The 27,586-nt window shown below is 38.3% G+C and overlaps 2 protein-coding genes across 2 annotated transcripts in view; one reads left to right on the top strand and one right to left on the bottom strand.

Moving 5' to 3' along the window:
- The window catches only part of FBXL13 (F-box and leucine rich repeat protein 13), a 237,227-nt gene that overhangs the window by 86,115 nt on the left and 123,526 nt on the right, over window positions 1–27,586 (top strand). Inside the window, exons 8-9 of the mRNA XM_032401864.1 lie at window positions 8,260–8,355; window positions 10,907–11,039. Of these exons, the coding sequence (XP_032257755.1) occupies window positions 8,260–8,355; window positions 10,907–11,039 (229 nt within the window). The remainder of the gene's footprint in view (window positions 1–8,259; window positions 8,356–10,906; window positions 11,040–27,586) is intronic.
- The window catches only part of LRRC17 (leucine rich repeat containing 17), a 31,658-nt gene continuing 23,817 nt past the window's right edge, over window positions 19,746–27,586 (bottom strand). The window contains exons 3-4 of the mRNA XM_032402308.1: window positions 25,111–25,266; window positions 19,746–20,481 (exon numbers count right to left, since the gene is read on the bottom strand). Coding sequence (XP_032258199.1) covers window positions 20,084–20,481; window positions 25,111–25,266 — 554 coding nt within the window. The 3' untranslated portion in view covers window positions 19,746–20,083. The remainder of the gene's footprint in view (window positions 20,482–25,110; window positions 25,267–27,586) is intronic.

Raw genomic sequence — 27,586 nt, 5'->3', positions numbered from 1 at the left:
CACCATTTATTGAAGAGACTGTCTTTTTTCCATTGCATGTTTTTTCCTGCTTTGTCAAAGATTATTTGACCATAGAGTTGAGGGTCCATATCTGGGCTACCTATTCTGTTCCATTGGTCTATATGTCTGTTTTTGTGCCAGAAAAATGCTGTCTTGGTGATCACAGCTCTGTAACATAGCTTGAAATCGGGCAACGTGATGTCCCCAGCTTTGTTTTTCTTTTTCAACATTTCCTTGGCGATTCAGGGTCTTTTCTGATTCCATACAAATTTTAGGATTGTTTGTTCCAGCACTTTGAAAAATGTCATTGGAATTTTGATCGGGATGGCATTGAAGGTATAGATTGCTCTGGGTAGCATAGACATTTTAACAATGTTTATTCTTCTGATCCATGAGCATGGAATATTTTTCCATCTTTTTGTGTCTTCTTCAATTTCTTGCATGAGTGTTTTGTAGTTCCTAGAGTATAGATCCTTTACCTCTTTGGTTAGGTTTATTCTGAGGTATCTTATGGTTTTTGGTGCTATTGTAAATGGAATCGTTTCTCTAATTTCTCTTTCTACAGTTGCGTTGTTAGTGTATAAGAAGGCAACTGATTTCTGTGCATTGATTTTGTATCCTGCCACATTACTGAATTGCTGGATGAGTTCTAGTAATTTGGGGGTGGAGTCTTTTGGGTTTTCCACATAAAGTATCATGTTGTCTGCGAAAAGAGAGAGTTTGACTTCTTCTTTGCCAATTTGAATACTTTTATTTCTTTTTGTTGTCTGATTGCTGTTGCTAGGACTTCTAGTACTATGTTGAACAATAGTGGTGAGAGTGGGCATCCTTGATGTGTTCCTGATCTTAAGGGAAAGGCTCTTAGCTTTTCCCCATTAAGGATGATATTCACTGTGGGTTTTTCATAGATGGATTTTATGAACTTGAGGAATGTTCCTTCTATCCCTATAGTCTGGAGAGTTTTAATCAGGAAAGGATGTTGTATTTTGTCAAATGCTTTTTCTGCATCAATTGAGAGGACCATATGGTTCTTCTCCCTCCTCTTATTAATGTGTTCTATCACATTGATTGATTTGCGAATGTTGAACCACCCTTGCATCCCGGGGATAAATCCCACTTGGTCGTGGTGGATGATCCTTTTAATGTATTGTTGGATCCTATTAGCTAGGATTTTGTTGAGGGTTTTGGAATCCATATTCATCAGGGATATCGGTCTGAAATTCTCCTTTTTGATGGGGTCTTTGCCTGGTTTGGGGATTAAGGTAATGCTGGCCTCATAGAATGAGTTGGGAAGTTTTCCTTCTGTTTCTATTTTTTGAAACAGCTTCAGTAGAATAGGTATTATTTCTTCTTTGAATGTTTGGTAGAATTCCCCAGGGAATCCATCAGGCCCTGGACTCTTGTTTTTTGGGAGGTTTTTGATCACTGCTTCAATCTCGTTACTGGTTATTGGCCTATTCAGGTTGTCAATTTCTTCCTGTTTCAATCTTGGCAGCTTATAGGTTTCCAGGAAGGCCTCCATTTCATCCAGATTGCTCAGTTTATTGGCATATAGTTGCTGATAACAATTTCTAATAATTGTTTCTATTTCCTTGGTGTTAGTCGTGATCTCTCCCCTTTCATTCATAATTTTATTAATTTGGGTCCTTTCTCTTTTCTTTTGGATAAGTCTGGCCAGTGGTTTATCGATCTTATTAATTCTTTCAAAGAACCAACTTCTAGTTTCGTTGATCTGATCTACTGTGTTTCTGGTTTCTAATTCATTGATTTCTGCTCTAATTTTAATTATTTCTCTTCTAATGCGTGGCTTAGGCATTGTTTGTTGCTTTTTTTCTAGTTCTTTAAGGTGTAGAGTTAGTTGGTGAATTCGGGATTTTTCTTTTTTTGAGTGAGGCTTGGATGGCTGTGTATTTCCCCCTTAGGACCGCCTTTGCAGTATCCCATAGGTTTAGACCGATATGTTTTCATTCTCATTGATTTCCATGAATTGTTTAAGTTCTTCTTTGATTTCTTGGTTGACCCAAACATTCTTGAGCAGAGTGGTCTTTAGCTTCCAAGTTTTTGAATTTCTGCCAATTTTTTTCTTGTGATTGAGTTCCAGTTTTAGAGCATTGTGGTCTGAGAATGTGCAGGGAATAATCTCAATCTTTTGGTATCAGTTGAGACCTGATCTGTGATCCAGTATATGGTCTATTCTGGAGAAAGTTCCATGTGCGCTCGAGAAGAATGAGTATTCTGTTGTTTTAGGGTGGAATGTTCTGTAAATATCTATGAGGTCCATCTTGTCCAATGTATCATTCAAAGCTCTTGTTTCCTTGTTGATTTTCTGCTTAGATGATCTGTCCATTGCTGAGAGTGGAGTATTGAGGTCTCCTACAATTAACGTATTGTTATCAATATGACTCTTTATTTTGGTTAACAGTTGGCTTATGTAGATGACTGCTCCCAAGTTGGGAGCATAGATATTTACAATTGTTAGATCTTCTTGTTGGATAGACCCTTTAAGAATGATACAGTGTCCTTCTGTGTCTCTTATTACAGACTTTAGTTTAAAATCTAATTTGTCTGATATAAGAATTGCTACCCCAGCTTTCTTTTGAGGTCCACTGGCATGGAAGATGGATCTTCATCCCTTCACTTTCAGTCTGGATGTATCTTTAGGTTCAAAATGAATCTCTTGTAGACAGCATATGGATGGGTCCTGTCTTTTTATCCAATCTGCAACCCTGTGCCGTTTTACGGGAGCATTTAGGCCATTCACGTTGAGAGTGATTATTGAAAGATATGAATTAATTGTCATCATGTTGCCTGTGAAGACGTTGTTTTTATAGATTGTCCCTGTAAATTTCTGTTGTATATCACTCTTGGGGTCAAAGAAGGTATTTATTGTTTGTCTGTTGTTGACTCTTGGATTTTTTCCCCTCATGTGATTTGTAATTTTTATTGAAAACTCATTTTTTGTGGGGGGATTAATCTGTAGGACTCCTATAAGGCATGGTTTGAAGATGTGCCTCTTTAGAGAGATGGTATTTATTTCTGCCAGATGTCTCAGAGTTATCACTGAGTTGGAAGCTCTGTGCTTGTTAATGTATCAAATCCAATTACAAAGGTAATAAATTCACATTGGACCCACAAATAACTAAAATTCAAATTCCAATCCACATGATAGCTGGTCTTTCGTTACAAATTCTTTGGGAATTTTTTTTTTTTTTGCATTTTTTTTTCTTTTTTAAATTTTTTTATTGTTATGTTAATCCCCATACATTACATCATTAGTTTTAGATATAGTGTTCCATGATTCATTGTTTGTGCATAACACCCAGTGCTCCATGCAGAACGTGCCCTGCTCAATACCCATCACCAGGCTAACCCATCCTCCCACCCCCCTCCCCTCTAGAACCCTCAGTTTGTTTTTCAGGGAATTTTTTTTTAAATCCCAGGCTAGTTACCTTAGTTTTTTCCTCACCAATAGGTAGTAGTTGTGTTGTTTTAATCCTCTCTGTTTAATAATCCTGGATTTCTCTCTATTTCCCCCTTTCTGTTTCCCTTTCTCTCTCTGACTCAAGTTAGGACTTCTAGCTTTGTACAGCCTGGTAACTTTTTCTGTCCCTGCATGGCCAGTGAAATCTGAAATCTATTTGTCACAAAATCTATTTTTCATGAAAAGCAAAACCATCCCCACTATTTCCTTATCCAGAGCAACTATAGTATGAACACCTTATTAGGAGTTTGGGTTTAATATTGCATGGAGCACTGGGTGTTATATGCAAACAATGAATCATGGAACACTACATCAAAAACTAATGATGTAGTGTATGGTGACTAACATAACATAATAAAATAAAATTAAAAAAATAAAAATTAAAAAAAAAAAAAAGGAGTCTGGGTTTGCAAAGATTGTGGGCCTGGATATTTTCCTTACTTTTTAAAAAACTCAGGTATGTTTAAAAAAAAAAAGTGTGTTTTAGAGAGTAGAAAAAATAGTTGTCAGGGGCTGTGGCATAGGGGAAATAGGGAGAGGTTGGAAAAAAGGGTACAAACTTTTCATGAAGAATAGTAGGAAGAAAGGCAGGTAGGGACAAGGCTCCCTGCCCTAAGAGGAAACCATCCCTAAAAGGATTTTATACCACCCTGGAAAGAGCTCACCACCCTTTCCCACGTGACAAAAACCTGATTGGATGGCAGGTGCAGGGAAGGTTAATCGGATTAAAACAGCACACCAACAAGCCCATAAACCCCTAGATTTGGGGCACCTGGGTGGCTCAGTCATTAAGTGTCTCCCTTCAGCTCAGGTCATGATCCCAGGGTCCTGGGATCAAGTCCTGTGTCAGGCTCCCTGCTCATCGGGGAGTCTGCTTCTCCCTCTACCTGTCACTCTCCCTGCTTTGTGTGCTCTCTCTGTCAGATGAATAAATAAAATCTTAAAAAAAAATTTTTTTTAAGAAATTTTTTTTTGGGTAAATACCTAGTAGTGCAATTGCTGGGTCATAGGGTAGCTCTATTTTCAACTTTTTGAGGAACCTCCATACTGTTTTCCAGAGTGGCTGCACCAGTTTGCATTCCCACCAACAGTGTAGGAGGGTTCCCCTTTCTCTGCATCCTTGCCAACAGCTGTCCTTTTCTGACTTGTTAATTTTAGCCATTCTGACTGGTGTGAGGTGGTATCTCATTGCAGTTTTGATTTGTATTTTCCTGATGCCGAGTGATGTTGAGCATTTTTTCATGTGTCTGTGGGCCATTTGTATGTCTTTGCAAATGTCTCTTCATGTGTTCTGCCCATTTCTTGATTGGATTATTTGTTCTTTGGGTGTTGCGATTTGTAAGTTCTTTATAGATCTTGGATACTAGCCCTTTATCTGGTATGTCATTTGCAAATATCTTCTCTCATTCTGTAGGTTATCTTTCTTTTTTTTTAAGATTTTATTTATATGTCAGAGAGACAGAGAGAGAGCACAAGGAGGGGAAGCGGCAGGCAGAGGGAGAAGCAGACTCCCTACTGAGCAAGAAGCCCAATGTGGGACTCGATCCCAGAACCCTGGGATCATGACCTGAGCCGAAGGCAGATGCATAACTGACTAAGCCACCCAAGCATCCCAGTTGTTTTTTAGTTTTGTTGACTGTTTCCTTTGCTATGCAGAAGCTTTTTATCTTGATGAAGTCCCAATAGTTCATTTTTGCCCTTGCTTCCCTTGCCTTTGGAGACGTGTCTAGCAAGAAGTTGCTGCGGCCGAGGCCGCAGAGTTTGCTCCCTGTGTTCTCCTTTAGGATTTTTTGAGGGATTCCTGTCTCACATTTAGGTCCTCCATCCATTTTGTGTGTATTTTTGTGTGTGGTGTAAGGAAATAGTCCAGTTTCATTCTTCTGCATGTGGCTGTCCAGTTTTCCCAACACCATTTGTTGAAGAGACTGTCTTTTTTCCACTGGATCTTCTTTCCTGCTTTGTCGAAGATGAGTTGACCATAGAGTTGAGGGTCCATTTCTGGGCTCTCTATTCTGTTCCATTGATCTATGTGTCTGTTTCTGTGCCAGTACCATACTGTCTTGATGATGACAGCTTTGTAATAGAGCTGGAAGTCTGGAATTGAGATGCCACCAGCTTTGGTTTTCTTTTTCAACATTCCTCTGGCTATTTGGGGTCTTTTCTGGTTCCATACAAATTTTAGGATTATTTGTTCCAGCTCTGTGAAAAAAGTTGATGGTATTTTGATAGAGATTGCATTGAATGTGTAGATTGTTCTAGGTAGCATAGAAATTTTAACAATATTTGTTCTTCCAATCCATGAGCTTGGAACATTTTTCCATTTCTTTGTGTCTTCCTCAATTTCTTTTATGAGTGTTCTGTAGTTTTCTGAGTACAGAAATTTTGCCTCTTTGGTTAGGTTTATTCCTAGGTATCTTATGGTTTTGGGTGCAGTTGTAAATGGGATCAACTCCTTAGTTTCTCTTTCTTCCGTTTCATTGTTAGCATATAGACCCAGCAATTGCACTACTAGGTATTTACCCCGAAGTACAAATGTAGTGATCCGAAGGGGCACCTGCACCCCAATGTTTATAGCAGCAATGTCCACAATAGCCAAACTATGGAAAGAGCCCAGCTGTCCATCGACAGATGAATGGATAAAGAAGATGTGGTATAATATGACCCAGCAATTGCACTACTGGGTATTTACCCCAAAGATACAAATGTAGGGATCCGAAGGGGTATGTGCACCCCGATGTTTATAGCACAATGTCCACAGTAGACAAACTATGGAAAGAGCCAAGATGTCCATCGACAGATGAATGGATAAAGAAGATGTAGTATATATATATACAATGGAATATTATGCAGCCATCAAAAGGAATGAAATCTTGCCATTTGCAATGACGTGGATGGAACTGGAGGGTGTTATGCTGAGCAAAGTAAGTCAATCAGAGAAAGACATGTATCATATGACCTCACTGATATGAGGAATTCTTAATCTCAGGAAACAAAGTGAGGGTTGCTGGAGTGGTGGTGGGTGGGAGGGTTGGGGTGACTTGGTGACAGACACTGGGGTGTTTATGTGCTATGGTGAGCACTGTAAATTGTGTAAGACTGTTGAATCACAGACCTGTACCTCTGAAACAAATAATACATTATATGTTAAAAAAAAAAAAGAAGAAGAAGATAGCAGGAAGAGAAAAATGAAGGGGGGGGAAATCGGAGGGGGAGACGAACCATCAAAGACTATGGACTCTGAGAAATAAACTGGGTTCCAGAGGGGAGGGAGGTAGGGGGATGGGTTAGCCTGGTGACGGGTATTAAAGAGGGCACGTATTGAATGGAGCCGTGGGTGTTATACGCAAACAATGAATCATGGAACACTATATCAAAAACTAATGATGTAATGTATGGTGATTAACATAACATAATAAAAAAAATGCAAGCCCCCCCCCAAAAGAAGATGTGGTATATATATGTATACAATGGATATTACTCAGCCATCAGAAACAATGAATACTTACCATTTACATCAACGTGGATGGAACTAGAGGGTATTATGCTAAGTGAAATAAGTCAATCAGAGAAAGACAATTATCATATGATCTCACTCATCTGTGGAATTTAAGAAACGAAATAGAGGATCATTGGGGAAAGGAGGGAAAATGAAACAAGATGAAATCATAGAGGGAGACAACCATAAGAGATTCTTAACCAAAGGAAACAAACTGAAGGTTGCTGGAGGGGACGGAGGTGGGGGGATGGAGTAACTGGTGATGGACACGAGAGGGGCGCCTGGATGGCTCAGTCAGTTAAGCGTCTGCCTTTGGCTCAGGTCATGATCCTGGGACCCTGGGATTGAGCCTGGAGTTGGGCTTCCTGCTCAGTGGGGGATCTGCTTCTCCCTCTCCCTCTGCACCTCCCCGATCCTCATGCTGTCTCTCCATCGCTTGCTCTCTCAAGTAAAATCTTTTTTAAAAGAGGAGGGCACGTGATATAAAGAGCACTGGGTATTATATGAGACTAATGAATCACTGAACTCAACCTCTGAAACTAATAATACACTATATGTTAATTAATTGAATTTAAATTAAAAAAAGGAAATCTTTCTAAAAGCTTTGTTTTAGCATTTAAAAGCATTGTTTGGGGGGGCACCTGGGTGGCTCAGTCGTAATAAGCATCTGCCTTCGGCTCAGGTCATGATCCTAGGGTCCTGGGATCGAGTCCCACATTGGGCTTCCTGCCTGGCGGGAGGCCTGCTTCTCCCTCTCTCACTCCCCCTGCTTGTGTTTCCTCTCTTCCTGTCTCTCTCTCTGTCAAATAAATAAATAAAATCTTAAAAACAAAAAAATCATTGTATCAAGAGGATTTGCAGGCTTTCTAATCTATCATTTTTCCAGAAATTGAAGCCAAGATGGGTTTATTGATCTTTCCTAGGAATCCTTTAAAGGGAATCTAGTTTAGTTCAGCAAGCAATCATTGAATGCCTTCTCTGTAGCGGCTACTATTTAGGGAAACCACTCATTTGCTAACAGAAAGCCACTTTCGGTCAGAAAATAAATCTGTCTATCTTCTTCCCCATCCTTTTGTGACTATCAATTGCAAAGATCACATTATAACAAAGGCATCATCGGATAAGTTCTAGTACTTTAGGTAAAATTCCCATGTTCAGCACTTAAACCCCAACTACAACAATATGGATTACATTATCATCATTAACAACAACAAAAAAAGGTAAGTGGCAGAGTTGCCTTCCATAATTTTCAAAATTGTGTATTTCTCTTCTTTGTGTTTAGATTTTCGCCTGCCTCACTTTAAGAGATATAGTAATATGTGGTCAAGTTTGTCACTCCTGGACGTTGATGACACAAGGAAGCTCATTGTGGAATAGTGTAAGTAGACAATACTGGAAGCTATGTCTTTATTCTAGCTCTTAAAGGAGAACAGCCTGCTATAAAACCAGCTATATTAGGGACTACTTTTCCCTGCTCTCCCAATGGGGCCACAGAAAGTAGGTGCATTTGTTTTTCTTTTGTCCAGGCACAAGCCTGAAGGACAAGATGGAAAGATAATAATGTTATTTTAAGAGATATATTATCAGTATTTTCTAATTTACATGGTAGAAATAAATCGAATATTCTTTTTGGATGGAAACAGATCTCTGTTATATCTGAGTTAGACTTAACATTGCCTAACTCAGGACGCTGCTGAGATAAACTGAGGAAATGTAAGTAAAGTGCTTACCATGGAGCCTGGCAGGTAGGCAACACTCAGTGAATATTAGCTCCTTTTATTGGTTCACAAAACATAACAAAGTAGCACAAAATATGGAGTAAAGGGAAAAAAAACTGAGCATGAAATGGGGCTAAAATATACAACATGTAAACACAGCTTGTTTGATATTCTTAGGGTATCTGCATGTACAAAGACACACATACACTCTGGCATTTTCTAATATGGACAACTAGGCTGGTATTGTCATTGTACTATTTTTCTACTCTTCTTGTAACCTAGAATTTCTCATTCCAATAAGACACTGGGGAGAGGTCTCAGCCAACCACAAAAAATAAGCATAAATTGTCCTTGATGATTTCTCTTTTCTGTTCCTTGGATGATACTTTAATCTCTGTAATCATTTATGCCATCAAGCAACGTTGCAGTGGCAACATTTCCCCTGTTTCCTGATGTTCAGTCAGTAGCTGACTTTACCACCCCTCCTTGACAGCCAACGATCAGAGGAGTAACGACATCACATGCTCAAACTGACCTATGAGGAGATGGCTGGAACCATTCAGCATAAATTCTAACATTTAGACAAAGAAACTAAGGTGCCATTCATAAATCAAGTCACCATCTTGATATCCCATTCTTGGCTTTACTATTCCTTGTGCAACAATGGCAAGAAGAAAATGTGCTTCTGTCTCCACTAACCCATCTTGGCTACCAAATGTAATATGCCTGTCTTAAGTTTATTTTTAGTTTAAGGCAGTGATACTCAAACTTCAGAATGCATCAGAAATAGGGGCGCCTGGGTGGCTCAGTCGTTAAGCGTCTGCCTTCGGCTCAGGTCATGATCCCGGGGTCCTGGGATCGAGCCCTGCATCGTGCTCCCTGCTCCACGGGAAGCCTGCTTCTCCCTCTCCCATTCCCCCTGCTTGTGTTCCCTCTCTCACTGTGTCTCTCACAGTCAAATAAATAAATAAATCTTTAAAAAAAAATTATCTAAAGGGGTTGTTAAAACAGATTGCTGATTGCCAAACCTAGAATTTCTGACTCAGTAGGTCTGGGGTGGGGCTTGAGAATTTGTATTTCCAACAAGTTCCTGGTGATGCTGATGCTGCTCGTCCCAGGACCATACTTTGAGAATCACTGGTTTAAAGTAATAAATCTCTTTCGTATGTGATAGATTGGGGATGTTACTTTTTGCTTTGGAAAGCCTCTAAAGAATAAAAAAATGATTCCAAGCAATCAGAAAGAGAAAGATTATGTATAATACTAAGATCAGAACAAATCCTGCAGAAGCCTGGCAGGAAAAGCTAGCACTTTTGCCCAGAGACCTCACTAGGTAAAGTTGGAGAAAATATGAGTACATGTCAGTGAAGAACAGAGCCTGGGTAGGAGGTTAAGTTTCTTTACGCTCAGCAAATTTCTTTCTCCACAATTCTTCGCTGTCCTTCATCTTCTATTAATTTTACCTTCATTTGTGAGTGCTCAAGTGTAACAAACATTTTAGCACAAAGAATAGCTTTGTTCAGATGGCAAGCTGATTGGAAGCTCATAAACTTAATCTTTTAGCTGAAAGACATGATTAATACTACGATACCAATGCTATTGTTTATCAGCTGGCCCCGGCCACTCAGAGCTCCCAGAAATCTCTGTGCTCTTCAATATTACATGCAGTCAGCCAGGTTCACTCAGGTCATCTTTCCTTTCCCCTAGACCTCCCTCCTCCAAATTATGAGTTAGGAGAAGGCCACTCTAAACCCCACACTCTAAATTGTCTTCCCCACAGTCAAGAACTTAACACATCATCTATGCTCATGAACAGAGAAGGAGGCACCCATTAATAATGAACCTGGATGGGTTCATTGACACTGAAGTGGGGGGCAGCCTTGGGGCTCACCTGCAATGATGGGGGGTGAGGTATCCAGGCCACTCCAAGACAATCAACTCCGTTGTGGGGTAGATGTGAGACTCTTGCCCTCCCAGCTGTTGACCTAGATTGGGCATTTGGAATCTGTTTGTAACTAAACCTGGGGATGACCATGAAAAAAAAAAAAAATCTGCTTGTAATTAAACTCCAGAATGACCCTGAAAACAAAGAAATGAAAAAGTGAGAGATGTGATGAAGACATTTGTTTCTTGATGCTTTTAAAATATTAAAAATTTTTGCATGCAAAAGATCTTTCTCATTTCTTAACGTCTTTTGCTTATCCTTTTTAGATTGATTTTTCCGCAGTAAAAAATATAATCACAGATAAATGTATAGTGTCTACTTTGCAAAGGTGGCGTCTAAATGTGCTGCATTTGAATTTTCGTGGTTGTGTTCTCCGATTGAAAACCTTGAGATCTGTCAGTGAGTATGTTCATTACAACTCTTTGTCTTGCTTTCTGTTTTTAACTAAACAAATATAAAGAAAAATATAAAGAAAATAGAAACTTCAGTTACGGTCATAGGCCATAAGAATGCCAATTAAAAACATTTTAAATGCTTATAATATAGTCAGCTCTTACTGGATTGTATGCTCTGGGAGTTGGTCCTTTGTCCATTCTTCTAGACTGCTTTTTTTGTTTAGCATTTGTCTATGTATCCTCAATTCATCTACTAAAAAAAATACAGTATAAGAATATATTCTCAATTTAAAAATTCTAACAATAGACTGTAAAAGCAAAAACTTACCTTTATCTCCCTCAAACCCAATCACTTACTCAAAGGTACTCAATGTTACCAGTTTTCTGTTTTTCTAAAATACATTTACATATATGTGATTAAAAATACACAATTAAAAATTTTAACATGAAAATGATCATATTGTTTTATATTTTCTTTTATATCCTGGAAATCTTTCCATGTCAGTCCATATAGAATTACAAAATTATTTTTAAATACTTAAAATCATTTTCCATACTATGGGTGTAGCATAATTTATTTAACTTTCTTCCTCTCGAAGGACATCGAGGTTATTTCCATTTTTTTCCAAACTGCTTTGTACTTTCATTGTGACATTTGTCTTTAACAGTCTTAAGTCAGTCTGAGCTGCTATAATAAAGCTTCATAGACCGGGTGGCTTATAAAGAACAGAAACTTAATTCTCACAGTTCTGGAAGCTAGGTGTCGAAGACCAGGGTGCCAACATGGTTCTAGAGAGGGCCCTCTTCTAGGTCATAGACCGTTGTTGTCTTGTTGTATTCTCACATGACAGAGAGAGGGAGACAGAGATTTCTGGGGTCCCCTGCATAAAGGTTCTAATCCTATTCATGAGAGCTCCACCCTAATTATGTCCTGAAGGCCCTCTACCTCCTAATATCATGACATTGGGGGCTAGGATTTCAACCTATGAGTTTGGTGGTGGGGGCACATCCAGTCCATTGCATTAATCCATATGTTGTTTAAGGTGCATTTTTTAGTTTCCATATATATTTCTGGAAATGAAAGGAAAAAATATATTTTAAAAAGTGTACATCCACACTGATTTCAGATAATAAGAATGCCATAAACATATGTAGATATCAACATGGATGAGTCTAGAGATATATGAGTGAAAGTAAGTTGCAGAATGACATATATAATCTAATACCCTTTGCATGCAATTTTTCAATGTGCAAAATAATAATATACTTAATATTTTGAAAGATTTTCAATAATATATTTTTAAGGGGACACACACATATATAGCAAAATAAAAAAAGCTTGCATGGGAATGAAAACTCCAAATGCAAGGTGATGGTTACCCCTGAGGTGGACGGGTTGAATGAAGTGGGGAAAATGTTCACAAATTTTTTCTTTTTCTTTCTTTCTTTTCTTTCTTTTCTTTCTTTCTTTTCTTTCCTTCTTTCTTTCTTTCTTTTTCTTTTCTTTCTTTCTTTCTTTCTTTCTTTTTCTTTTCTTTCTTCCTTCCTTCCTTCCTTCCTTCCTTCCTTCCTTCCTTCCTTCCTTCCTTCCTTCCTTCCTTTCTCTTTCTCTCTCTCTCTTTCTTTCTGGGAGAGAGAAGGTGGGGGAGGGGCAGAAGGAGAGGGAGAGAGAGAATCTTAAGCAGGCTCCACACCCAGCACAGAGCCCAAAGTGGGGCTTGATCTCACGACCCTGAGATCATGACTTGAGCAGAAATCAAGAGTCAGATGCTTAACCGACTGAGCCACCCAGGCACCACAAGGAGTTTCAACTGTACCTGTAATTTTTTTGATTGAAAAAGTAAAGAAAATATACCAAATGGGATAATTCTGACTGGTTGCTGATGCTGAAAAGAGCTATAGTTTTTACATGATGTTATTGTATTTGATTGTATATTAAATTGTTTTCTTGGTTTTAATAGTTTGCCAGTTGATTCTTTGGGGTTTTCTAGGCAGTCATTTATTTCCATTCATTCCAATCCTTATATCTTTTCTTTCTTTTTTTTTTTTTTTTCAGTAGCAGGGATATGCAGCCATCTTGTCTCATTCTTTACTCCTTTTTCATATTTTTAATGAGAATAGTGTTACTATTATTACATCTTTCATTCCTGGCATACACCCTGTATAGGCATATAGCGCTGTTCCTTCTTTTACAGCAGCCATGTTTTGCTTGTTCCTCATTCAATCTCGTCATGTCTGCCTTTGGATTTTTAGGAACTATTAATGTCTGATCCACCAATACCACTTCTGCTTTGTTTTCCAGGGATATTACAGATTTTTGAAAAAAAAATCATTTCTTGGAATTTGGGTAGGAGAGGAAAGCTGAAATATGTGCTTAGTCTGCCATCTTGAATGAACTTATAACTTTATTAGTAATAAAGATTTAACAAAATAATTGTAAACTTTAATGTGCTAGCCACCTAGTTTATAGCAGCATTATCTACAATAGCCAAATTATGGAAACAGTCCAAGTGTCCATTGATTGATGAATGGATAAAGATGTGGTTATACACACACACACACACACACACACACACACACACACACACACACACACTGGAATATTACTTAGCCATAAAGAAGAACGAAATCTTGCCATTTGCAACCACATGGATGGAACTAGGGAATATTATGCTAAGCAAAATAAGCCAATCAGAGAAAGACAAATACCATATGATTTCACTTATGTGGAATTTAAGAAACAAAACAAACGAGCAAAGGGGAAAAAAGAGAAAGAGAGAGGCAAACTAAGAACAGACTCTTAACTATAGAGAACAAACTGATGGTTACCAGAAGGGAGTTAGGTGGGGAGAGGGGTTAAATAGGTGATGGGGATCAAGGAATGCACTTGTGATGAGCACTGGGTATTGTATGGAAGCGTTGAATCACTGTATTGTATACCTGAAACTAATTATACTGTGTGTTAACTAACTGGAATTTAAATAAAAACTTTAAAGAAAATGTGCTAGTCACCCAAACTCACTGCCTCCAGAAAAATGGACTATTAAAAAAATCTGTTTTTTGAAGAAAGAAAATGGACTCAAGATGCAACATTCAAAGTTTTGGTTTGGCCTAATATTTTCATGTTAGCAATGGTGGTTGAACACTGGGGTGAGTTTCTGAGAAATGGCAGGGCATGTATCTCTGGAGGCTTTCATTCCTAGTTTGTTGAATTTTTTTTAATCATAAAAGGGTGTTGAATTTTGTCAAATGCATTTTCCACATCAACTGAAATTTTTTTCTTCGTTCTATTTATATATTGTTATTACATTGATTTTTGTATGTTGAACCATCTTTGCATTCCTGGGAACAATCTCACTTGTTCATTGTGTATAATCCTTATAATATGCTGCTGTATTTTCTTTGCTAATATTTTGTTGAGGATTTTTGCATCTATATTTAAAAGGAATATTGTTCTGTAGTTTTCCTTTCTTATGAGGTCTTTGGCTTCTTTATTGGCTAATACCGGCTTCACAGAATGAGTTAGGAGCTATTTTCTCCTTTTCTATAGTTTGAAAGAGTTTGAGGATTGATGTTATTCTTTAAATGTTTGGTAGAATTTGCCACTAAAGCCATCTGGTCCTAGGCTTTTCTTTGTTGAAAGTGTTTTGATTGCTGATTTAATATCCTTATTTGTTATGGATCTATTCAGATTTTATGTTTCTTCTTGAGTCAAGTTTGATAGCTTGTGTGTTCCTAGGAATTTGTCAGTTCCAATGTAGGTAACCTAATTTGTTGAAGTGCAATTGTTCATAGTATTCTCTTATAATCCTTTTCATTCCTGTGAAGCAAGTAGTAATGCATGCACTTTCATTTCTAATTTTAGAAATTTTAGTCTTCCCTCGTTTTTCTTGATCAGTCTAGCTACAGGTTTGTTAATTTTTGTTGATCATTTCAAACAACCAACTTTTTAGTTTTTTTATTATGGTAAAATATACATAACACAAAAATTACCATTTTAACCATTTTAAGTGTACAGTTCTGTAGCATTAAGTGCATTCACATGGTTGTGGAACCATCATCACCATCCACCTCCAGAATTTTTCTTTTTCTTTTTTTTTTTTTTAAGATTTTATTTACTTATTTGAGAAAGAGAGAGAGAGAGAGAGAGAGAGAGAGAGGGAACACAAGCAGGGGGAGCGGGAGAGGGAGAAGCAGGCTTCCCGCTGAGCAGGGAGCCCAATGCGGGGCTCGATCCCAGGACCCTGGGATCATGACCTGAGCTGAAGGCAGCCGCCCAACCACTGAGCCACCCAGGCGCCCCCAGAATTTTTCTTTTTTAAAGATTTTATTTATTTACTTGAGAGAGAAAGAGCATGAGCGGGTGGAAGGGCAGAGGGAGAGGGACAAGCAGACTCCACACTGAGTGAGGACCCCCCCCAATGTGGGGCTTGATCCCAGTAACCTGAGATCATGACCTGAGCTGAAGTCAGATGCTTAACTGACTGAGCCACCCAGGCGCCCCCAGAACCTTTTCAAAAGTTTTTTTTTTTTTACTTGCAGAACTGAAACTCTGAACCATTATATATTAACTCCCCATTTCCCCCTACTCCCAACCTGTGGCAACTACCATTCTACTTTCTCCCTCTATGGATTTGACTACCTTATGTAAGTGGAATCACACAATATTTGCCCTTTTGAGCCTGATTTCTTTCATTTAGCATCATGTCTTTAAGTTTCACCCATGTGGCAGCTCATATCTGAATCTCCCTCCTTTTTAAGAGTGAAAAATACTCCATTAGCTGTATATACCACATTTTGTTTATCTGTTCACTCATCAGTGGACTTTTGGCTGTTGTGAAATAATGCTGCTATGAACATGAGTGTTCAAACATCAACTTTGATTTTTATTGATTCTATTGTTTTTCTATTTTCTATTTTATCCCCACTCCAATCTTTATTAACCTGCTTGCATTGGATTTTCTTGCTCATCTTTAGTTTCTTAAGGTGGAAATTTAGGTTACTGATTTGAGTCTATATTCTTTTAAAATGTTGACATTTACAGCTATAACTTTCCCTAGATTTCTTTTTTTTAATCTGTTTCCACATAAATACCTTTCCTGATGCCTAGACACAAAGTCCACTGGGAAGTTTGGGATGGAGAGGAAATGGGCAACATGAAGTTGCAACTTGTGTAGAGAATACAGAGAGGGCCAAACAATAAACAATTCTGTACTATGCAATGGCATATGTTCTTTACATCAGATAATGATATCTCTTATATATGTAATATATATCTCATACATTGTATCATAGATAGACAGATAGATTGATTGATTGATTGATCGATCTTAGGTAGTTATTAGTCCAAGATAGCCAAAAATACTGCCTTAAGTTTTTTGATATTTTGTGGTCTACTTAAAAATATTTAATATTTATCTGGGGCACCTGGGTAGCTCAGTCAGTTAAGTGACTGACTCTTGATTTCGGCTCACGTCATGATCTCAGGGTTGTGAGATCAAGCCCCGTGTTGTGCTCTGTGCTGGGTGTGGAGTCTGCTTAAGATTCTCTCTCTCCTTCTCCCTCTGTCCTCCCACCTCCTCTCACTCTAAAAAAATAAATTCACATTTATCTAGAAGTGTAATTCTGTATTTCTTAATACAAAAGTCTTTATCACAGAAAAAATTAAACATGCAAGCCTGAGTAGACCTTGGCTTTCTAAGGAAGTAAATGTACTACCTATCTCATCTTTATGATATTTTAATTTGCTAAAGATTATTTAATGAAATCAGTTTTAATTCCAGCTACCCTGAGTATGTCAAAGATAAAAACCCAATCTCAGCGATGTTTCAGCTTTTCAATTTTTTCTCCCAGCTAAGGTCAGTCAATCTATTGGTGTGTCTAGAATTATACACTTTTTTGGCAAGAAGTTTGACTTTCTGATTGCTACACTGAAGGTAAATATTGGCTAATCATTTGAGCTGTTTGGCTGAATGACCACAAGAGTTATACAAAATCCTTGTCTGCAAAAACCTTAGAATAAAATTAACTTTAAACTGTTATCTTAAAATGTTTAAAAGGTAGCTGAGGGCAGGGGAGAAAAATGCTTGCTATAATATTGTGACAATTAAGTGTGCAGAGTATATGCTAAAACACTTCAGCAAACATTTGTCACGGGGACACAAGTGATTTCTAAGTTCAGGAGTTGTGTTGTGCTTTAGTAAAATAGATATATTGCGGATGAGAAGCTCCACTTGGCTGAAATTTTTCTCCACTCACTCAGTGACTGGCCAGATGAGCAGGTCAGAAGAAGCTTTGATGTGTGATTACCCCTGTAGGTGCATGTTTATGTTTCTAGAATTTATAGGAGATAATATTGAAATGTTTTGAACAGAATTATGAAGTAATTTGCCAGTCTCCCTGCCCCATTCGTGTTGTTCTTATTCACTCCAGTATTTACACTGATTTGTTAGTCACAGATTACATTTTCCCCTCCACTCACCAACACCCTCCCCCCCACCTCTTGAAGAGAGGAGCCTCGACGTCTCATCGAATTTAGGCAAGTAGATTTTCAGTACTGATTTGCTTCTATTTGCCAGAGTAGGAGAAACGGATTCCTCAGAAACAGACATTAATTGATCTTGGGCGTAAGCCCCAGAGGATGAATGGTTAGTAAATGAAAAATCTGAACTGCTTAACGTTAAGTATCTTTCCCAAATAACCAGGCATTAGGTCAGAGATGACTCAGACTTAGGACTCAAGAGACCTCAGCTTGCAGTGAATCTTATTTACTTCAGAACAATCAGGGAATTTGAGGACTAGTAGGAAAGTTAAAACAAACAGAACAAAACAGAACTTGAGTATTTATCCAAATATTACTCGAGAATTGGATAAATAATTGTTACATTTAAACATGTATGTTCAAGTATGTAGATCTCAGGATTATCATATTTTTGACTGCCACAAAATATACTTATTTTTTAAATCTCCTGACCTTCATCATCTATTGAACAGAAGAAAGGTCCAAAGACAAGTTATTCAACTCTCAAGAAATCGGCAGGAGACGAGGTACCTAAATGTTCAATTCGTCATTGATCAACTCTGTTTTCCTGAAAAGTATAAACTCTGATACAGCGAAGGGGCAAATCCTAAGCTTTAATAAATGTACTTCAATTTTGGTCCTGGGCGATATTAGCAACTCTAACTTACTTTTGAATAGTATGGATCAATTTCTATTGCAATGTGTTTCAGAGCTTTATTTCCAAATAGATCTGGAAGATGACACTGAATATAAAAATCAACCAATAAAATCTCCAACTAGCCTCCAAAAATGGAACCAGAGAGTAACTTGAAGCCTTCCTCTGAATCAGATTTAATCTCCTTTCTTTCTAGAACCCTTGTGTCCCCACTGTGTGCCTCAGTCTCCCACCTAGGCTTCCTCCACCATCAGACCTGAAATAGGTCTCGTGTTCTTAGTATGTTACTCTGAGCGTTCATGAACATTAACACTCTAGTAACAGATTTAACAGCTCCCTTTATTCCCTCACAGTGAATAAGGTGAGGATTTGCACTGAGACCGAGTATGTGTAAGTCTCTACCCCTAATCCAAACCACTGGTAAAATGGGCAGAGTCCCGCACAGCAGAAAGGGCTCAGATGGACCTGAATGCTGGTTAGGCCGCCTGCCAGCTCTGTGACTGTGTCCAAGCCACCGAAACTCTAAGCCTTGGATTCCTCACCTAGAAAAGGCAGATAATATTACCTACCTCAGAGGGATCTTGTGGAATTAGAATATGTAAAGCTTTGCGCACAGTGTCTAGCATCTAGTCGGTGCTTAAGAAATGCTCAGTACTATTTGTCGTATATCAGCTTTTATGCTTTGTGCAAGTATCCAGTAAGACCGTTTGCTAAACTTTGTTATATACATGTGAAATGAAAATGTATTCAACTCAGCGTGAAAGGGAAATTTCTATGAAAATGAAAAAGTGGCATTTTTAAGGATATGTATATATATACATATTTTAATTTTTCTAATAGTACAGCTATCTATCAAAACACTAGCTGATGGGGTTATTCTCCAGGTATTTCCTCTTTTTCTGATGACCCGTTTCCCTGGGTGAGCTAATTTTAACCTGCAAACCCAAATCATGGGGCTTCCTTTGGACACCACCTCTTTACTCGGTTGCTTTGGAGATCACTGCCTCCTGCTGGGTTCTGCCTCAGCCCCAGTCCTGACCCTGAATTCTAACTTCATCCTTTGCTTTATGCTTGACATATTGAAGAGCTCAGGCCCTTCCCACTGGCAGGTGGCTTTCTAGTCTCAGTTCAAAACTCAGTGCTATTTCCACATTCTCTAGAGTTTATACCTCTTCATTGCTCATGTTTCATAATGTTTCACACCATCTACAAATTCTTCGGAGTCCCATCTTCTGACCAGTCTCCAATACAATTTCCAGATTCTCTATTTATTTGCTTGTGACAATTCTCCTTCAGGTCTAGCTTGACAGTTGTTTGCAACAATCAGTGAAGAGTACTTGAGAATTTGGGTTTACCAGGACCTCATTTTGGAATGCACAGGAGTCTGAAATGGGATTTATTCTATGTATAAGCTGACTTACTGAAAAAAAAAAAAAGTGGGAAGGGCGGAGGGAGAGAATGATATTTTATATTTATTAAGCGTTCATATATTTTCATTTTAATCTTTAGGTATGCACCAACAGCTATCACAAGGCATATAAAAATGAACCAAGTTTTTTTTTTTTTTATTTTCAAAAAGCAGTAAAAACATTTATACAGGACATTATGAAATTCCAATGTCATCATTAGGACCCAAATCCTGCAGTTTGCCAGTGCGGAATCATCACTAAAGGCCGGTCTGCAATAGGCAGGAAAGCAGGATGAAAGTATTCCCTTGAGCGCTAGAATTCTCACAGTACTACTACTACTAACTAAGGGACCCTTCCTTTAGCTGGATAACCCTGCATCAGTAGGCAACATGTTAATCCCAATGTAAACATGTGGTTTTCTGACATCGGTCTAGCAAACACAAAACCTGAGAACAATTTCTCAGTTATCCCACTATAGTGATTCTTACACTTTGCTTCTTTGCTGTGTGATCCCTATGTATTCTTTCCCATTCATCATCTTCCGTATCCTGGTCAAATGTTTCAGGGTATGCTGGTAATTTGTCTTTGGGGCATTCTTCGAAGTAAGTGCGAATGTATTTTCCCACAAACCACCCTTTGTATTCTTCAGGCATTTTGCATTCCAGGCCGGTATAGTGGACGTTGTAGTGATGCTTTAACCAGTAGTAGAGGTAGTGGATATTGTAGTCACATCTCCAAGGGTTATCTCGGAGCCACAAGAGTTTCAAAAAATACAAGTCTTCTAATACGCCATAGTCAAAGTTTTGTAGACTGTTGTTGGATAAATCTAACTCTTCTAAATGTGTGAGTCCTAAAAAAGCAGCTAGAAACAGAAAATATTTATTAACGCAATGAATAGCTGGGTCACATCCAACTGTAGGGCGTATTATCAGGACAAATACAAAAAAAATAAGAGACTTAATTCTCCTGGTTGAAAAATAAAGAAAAAAGATTGCCTTCCTCTCCTTTTTCTCAGAGTGTTTACTTGAGAAAACTTGTACTTTTAAGTACTTTATACTCTCTGAAATGTACATATCCTTTACAAGATTGGCTAGGGCTTCAGTCAACTTTGAGAGCCAGGAAGGTCTTTCCCAAGGACTTGAGAACCATCTCTTTTGGAATGTAAACATCAAGGGAGACAGTAGCCCTATCTTCCAGTTTCTGTGGGACCCAAGGGGCCTTGCTCCTGGTTGCAAAACCATCTCTTCATATAAAGATGGAGTTTGTTTTTCTCTGGATAAAGCCAATTGGTCACCTCAATTACCAGATCAAGTTAGGATGCACCATGTATAACAAATAATGCTGTCAAGTCCTTTCACTTAAGGACTAGTTATTTACCCTGAAAACATGCATGTATTGGGTTGTCTGCTTGGCTATATAAAAGAGTAAGATTTCTGTCTTTGCAATCTCTTAGAAGATTTCCTGTGATGTGCATCACATTCTGGTTTAATGCTTATTCAATAATAAAAGCGTGTTTGTTTTTTTTTTTTTTTTTTCCCTCTACTACCTTTGTGGAGAGAATTTCTGTGTTGGGAAATTTTGGTTTTAATTAAATTTTCCTAACAGTATACATGTCTAAATGCAAAATTCTGAAGTATGTTTTTACTCACACAAAGCTTTTTCCTGGATTTAATTGACTAGAATACAATATTTTATTTGAAAAATCAGTTTAATGTTAGCTTTCTAAAAAATGTTTTCTGGGCTCAAGTACATTTTTTAAATACTCACTGCAAAGATGCCATCAAAAAAAGCATGAATTAGGAAAATATTTCAAATGTAAGACATAAGTGCATAAACAATGAAAAAATGTGTATGGTGATGATCTGACAGTTCCTGGGATAGCAAACTCAAAATGCTGCGAAAACAGCCCTTTCTCTGTTTAGGGGGAGGGAATTATATTCCTGTAGAGTCCAAAATGAAACAATTTTAATCAACATTTTGAAAACCTCTGGTTGTGTTTTGGCAAGCTATGGTAGCTGTCAGCTTTGAATCCATATGTATTTAATTCTGCTGGAGGGTCGGTAATTAACAAATATCAAACATATAACACAAAAATAAGACAACAAAAACCTCTTTTTTTTTTCCCCTTCCAGGAATAAAAAAAGAAATCTAAACCTAGATTATCCCTATTTCAGTTGATGTGGACTAAACCTGGAACTTATTGGTCAACCTTGATTTCAAATATTTTGTTTTTATTTCAAGCATTTTCTCATTACTGTTTTAAAATACTCAGGGCATACGATAATGCCTTTATTTTGAATTTGGAAAATGTGCTCTAATACCAATACCATGAACCATCTTCATATCATTTGCTTTCAGGCAAAACTCATAATTTCCCCTAAAAAGAATTCTTTCTATTTTGGTGCAAAAGCAATGGCCTGGATAGGAGAGTTGGGATCGGGCAGGCGGCTGGGGAGGAGCAAAAGGTCAGCCCCTGTAATAACAGTTCTGAAGACACTGCATTTTTTCCCCTATCTGCTAACATTCTGTGAACCAACCATCTCACAATTTCCTTTCCTCAAAACAAGTCAGCCCTTCAGACTGAAAGCATGTGAAAACATTCCTAGATTTTATTTTGCAAGCACTATAGTTTTTACTTAAACCCTATGTATTCAAGCATTTGGGAAAGGTGGATTTCATTTGTTTCTTAAAGGAGCTAAAACCCCTAATAGGGTGTCTTCTTTCTCTCTTCTGCTGGAAAGTCTGGCATTTCATGAGATTGTTATTTCATGTCTTTTAAAACCAGTACATCTCATTGCATTTGTGTACCTACCAGCATAAGTATTTACTTAAGTCTACTTTGGCTCTGTTTCATCTCATCGGTCCTGAAATACAGAAGGACTTTAATCTTAGTAGTATTTTTTTAAAATTAAATAGGCTCCCTGCCCAACCTGGGGCTTGAACTCACAACACTGACGCTGAGCGGCACAGTCTACCTGACCGAGCCAGCCAGGCGCCCTGAAGGTCTTTTATTTTTAAAACCTCTTTAGGTCATTTTGACTTGTTGAAGAGCTGAGATACTTTTTGTTCCAGGAAAGTGGTTGACGTTCGGTAGGTGCTCAACACATATTTGTTAATGTAGAAAATACTTTCCCGGGACTGAATTGAGAAAAAAAAGACTACTACTGCTGGTAACACGAGTTCCTCTTGTGTGTCAGCAAGGAAAGCACACCAGGTAAACGAGTTTGAGAGGCCTGCAGGAGATCTCAAGGATGGTAAAGGAATCCTTGCAATTATGGGAATTTCATAACTGCTGAGGGAAAAACATCACTAGAAATAAACCCAATTTGCACTATTATCTATCTTTGCACTGTTTTCTCATTTCTCTCTAGTTTTCTTTACAGACTGTGCTTCCATTACAATGAAGATATTGTTGTACCATTATTCACGACTTTAATAAATTTAACTTAGGCCATAGAATAACAAACATTTTAGTCTCTTTTAGAGGTAACTCTAAAACTCAATTGCATGGATACTTTTGATGGGTGTAAGCCCAGGGCCCCGGGACAAGGCATGCTTGTCTTGCAACTCTTTGGTTCTCATGCAGCAAGAGAGGAGGGTCTCCGCTTCCAGGCTCTTCACACTGTGGCCGAGCTTTGTGGAGACTGGCTCCCAGTGACTGCCCGCCACACTAACATGATGATTGCTTCAACTGGGAGAAGGATGTCTCTGTTGTATTCTTACTCACTGTGAAATGAAAATTGCTTTTGACCTCACAACTTAAAGATACCCCCAGGTTTACGTCATCTCTACAGGCTAAGGTGTAAGTGTAGCATGGTGTTGTTATTGTGGGAAAATTTTAAATTATCATTTCTTAATATTTTAAAAAGATGTTACTAACACTAAAATATGCCTTTGTAGCTCCAGAACATTCATTCTCAATTTTCACTTTCTACAATGTTAAAACCCTACTGTTCTATTAATGGTATTAAATTACCAGTAAGAAAAGCAGAAGTAACAATTGAACTGAAAATATTTATGATATTAACACTGAATTATTAATAATATTAAAATAATTTTTATAGATAGGATTTTTCAAATTGAAGTAGCACTATGAAAGCATGTATGTTACAAATCTGACCAAAATTGCAGCAATTCTCAGTTCTTTCCAAATCCAGTGTGCTTATATAACGTACCATCCTCATTTTTGCCAGAGGCTTTGCTTCTTATTAGCAAATGGGGAGGAGATTTGAAGGATGGGAAAGAGAATTAATCTGGATCTAGGATTAGATAAAATACATCTGGCTCTGGCTTGAGCACATTTTATCTTAATTTATGAGCTTGGTGCTTAGCAGATTGTTTCAAGTTTATTTTAATTTTTTTTTAAAGTTTTTAAAATTCTTTTTTAAAGATTTTTTTATTTATTCATTTGAGAGAAAGAGAGTGAGAGAACACGAGCAGGGGAAGGGGCAGAGGGAGAAGCAGACTCCCCCTGAGCAGGGAGCCCGATGCAGGGCTCCATCCAGGGACCCAGGGATCAAGACCTGAGCCGAAGGTAGACCTTTTTTAAAGTTTTATTTATTTTTTTTAGTAATCTTTACACCCAATGTGGGGCTCAAACTCACGATCTGAGATCAAGAGTTGCACGCTCCACTGACTGAGCCAGCCAGGCACCCCTCAAGTTTATTTATTTTTTAAAGATTTTATTTGTTCATTTGAGAGAGAGAGAAAGCACGAGCGGCTGGGGGGCAGGGAAAGGGGCAGGGCGAGAGGGAGAAGCAGGCTCTCTGTTGAGCATGGAGCCGGACCCGGGGCTCAGTCCCAGGACCCTGGGATCATGACCTGAGGCGAAGGCTGACACTTAACCGACTAAGCCACCCAGGTGCCCCATCCCCTCAAGTTTACTTTTTTTTTTTTTTTTTAAAGATTTTATTTATTTATTTGAGAGAGAGAGAATGAGAGACAGAGAGCATGAGAGGGAGGAGGGTCAGAGGGAGAAGCAGACTCCCTGCCGAGCAGGGAGCCCGATGCGGGACTCGATCCTGGGACTCCAGGATCATGACCTGAGCCGAAGGCAGTCGCTTAACCAACTGAGCCACCCAGGTGCCCCTCAAGTTTACTTTAAACAAGTCGTTAAAGTCTTGCCTTAAACAAGTTGGGACTTAATGGATAGCAAAGAAAATACCAAATCTGAATTTCTCTTTAAAAATCACTATCTGTTTAACATATTACTGACCACATATTCTTATTTTTAAAATCTATTCTACAAAAGACACTTTTATTTGGACCAACTGAATAACTGTTGCTTAGTAATATATAATATTATAACCTTCATAAAGCAACATTTTGGTAAATATTTCTCTGAGCACCAAACAAGTTCTAATTTAGGCAGCATGTTTAATTTAACCTTTTTATTATTTAGTTTTTGCATTTACTACAAATGTTGTCATAAGGAAAAAAAAAATCAAAGAATACCCATCACCCATTTAAAGGGCTATTCTGTGGAACTTACCAGGATCTATGAATTCAATGCCATTGCTGCTGAGGTTTAATTTTTTTAGCTCATGAACATCTTCAAACTCCTTGGGTCGAAGTTGGTTGATTTTATTGTATGACAAGTCAAGTTTAACAATATCTGGAGGGATGTTGTTTGGAACTTTCTTCAGCTCTGAAAAATTAGTAACATTCCGGTTATCGAGGTTTCCCCTCACCCCATATTCTCTGTCACTCTTCCACCTGTGGTTGAAGAGTCGGCTCTTAAAGGGGAATGGAATTATCTAAAGCCAAAGAACACTGGTATGAACAAGACTTAGAATGTGCTAACTCCACCAAAGCCCTGTGGACCAGGTGCATCACACGCAGAGGAACGGGTATCACTCCTTGCTGAGCTATTCAGAGAAGTGTCCTTGAGGTGGCGGCAAGAAATCAAGAGGACAGCAGGCATCAGGTGAGGCAGTGGGGCTCACTCCTGGCTGTTCTGTTAGAAGCACCTGGGAAGCTTTAGAAAAAAAAAAGAAAGCTAAAAGGAAATGAAGCCAATCACATCACTCTATGTGTGTCCCCTCCCAATCCCTTCCCACCTGCTCTAGGAGTTTTCACTATTAACTATTGCCTCTCTGTTGTATTTTCATTTCATCCCTCTCTTTCGATTCCTTCTGCCAACAAAAAAGCGCAGGTCTCTCCACCCTAAAAAAAGAACAAAAAGCTTTTGACCTTGATGGCCCTCAAGCTGCTCTCCTATTGCTCCTTTCCTTGGATGCTAAAATTTGAGAAAAGCGTAGTCTTGACTTGTTGCCTCTGCTTCCGCATCACCACATATTCCCTGAATCCTTGTGATTTAGTTTATACTCCACCACTCCTAGATGCCTGGATTCCTCAGGAACAACAATAACAGTATTATTGTTATTATTACTATAGAAAAAGCCTCTGGAAAAAGAGTCCAGGTTCTTTTTCACAGGTGAACAGGAAATCAGGGCTCACCTAATTTGTCTTTACTATTTGTTTCTCTTTAAATCATGCTTTTAAAAATATATAGTGTTTATGTTATATTTTAGTGTAGTATTTGTACTTTCTCTTTAGCCAAATATTCTAAGGTTTTATTTAATTTTAAGTAGAGCAAGTGAAAACTTTGAAGAGACACATACCTGTTTCCACAAAAGAAAACGAGAAGCAGTAAAATGTCCAGATTAATTGACATCTGAGAAATAGCGTGGCCCAAAGGCTTTCTGAATAAAATTTGTTGAACTGGGTACAGTAAAATAAGCTTATAATAGGTGGTATCCATTTATCCATAATGCCCTTTTTGGTACAGAATAATTGAATTGCTGATAATTTTTTCAAAATAGTAAAAAAAAAAAAAAAAAACCCCAAAAACCCCATTCTGGTATTTAGAACTTATCCCATAATATATTTACTTTCATAAAGACTCAGGCTTATTTTTTCCCTCTTTTAATACACAGAATCCATGGTCTTAAATGGAATGGCATTGGTAGTTCGTTCTTTAGTATCCTCATTATTGCTAAATTTGCTTTCTCTTCTTGATGGGATCTCAGTATCTCGATATCTATGTGCAGGAACTGTTCTAGGTATTCTAACAAGTATTAAGTGACAAGAACACTACGGACTAAGTATTATTATTATTCTCATTTTACAGATGAGGAAACTGAGGCACAATTTTCCCATAGTCATAGCCCTAGGATTTAAACACACATGCTAGCTTCAGAATATATACTTCTATCCACTATGCTCTGCTGCCTGTTCCTGGGAACCTTCTGCCCCATTTATGCTGTTCCATCTGCCCTAGAATTCTCAAGACTGGCAAAGGCTAAAGTTGGAATGGGGGAACAACTGAGGTGGAGTCAATATATTGGGGTGGCCATGAGACCTTCCTAGCTCTATATTTACAATGACATCTCCCAGTTTTCAATTGGGCATTAACATTAATACTACCTTTACCTGCTTTTCCTCAATTGGTAAGTCCTCACCATCTGACATAGTATACATTTTACAGATTGCTTTCATTTTTGTACCCTCCCCACCATAGAAGCTTCATGGTGGAGGCTTAGGACAATGCCTAATACATCCTAAATAAACAATGGTATGTGGCAGACAGCTTCTAAAATGGCACTCAATGTTCTTCTCTACTGATACGTATGCCCTTGTGCCAACCCCACCCCTTGAATATGGCCTGAACCTAGTGACTTGCTTCCAACAATAGAATGCAGCAAATGTGATGGGATGTCACTTCCACAATTAGGTTACAAGAAACTGTGACTTTCATTTTGCCAGCAGACTCTCTTCTGCTGACTTTGACGACGTCAGCTGTCATGCTGGAGAGGCCTATGTGGCCAGAAATTAAGGGTGGCCTCTGGCAAACAGCCAGCAAGGAATTCAGACCCTCAGTCCAACAACCCTTTAGGAACTGAATTCTGCCAATGGCCATATGAGCTTGGAAGAGGAGTCTTTCCCAGTTGAGCCTTCGATGAGAC

The sequence above is a fragment of the Phoca vitulina genome, unplaced genomic scaffold (assembly GCF_004348235.1).
Source record: "Phoca vitulina isolate PV1807 unplaced genomic scaffold, GSC_HSeal_1.0 scaffold4, whole genome shotgun sequence".
Lineage (NCBI taxonomy): Eukaryota > Metazoa > Chordata > Mammalia > Carnivora > Phocidae > Phoca > Phoca vitulina.
Note: the sequence above shows the minus strand (reverse complement) of the source record. Positions and strands in the feature narration are given on the sequence as shown.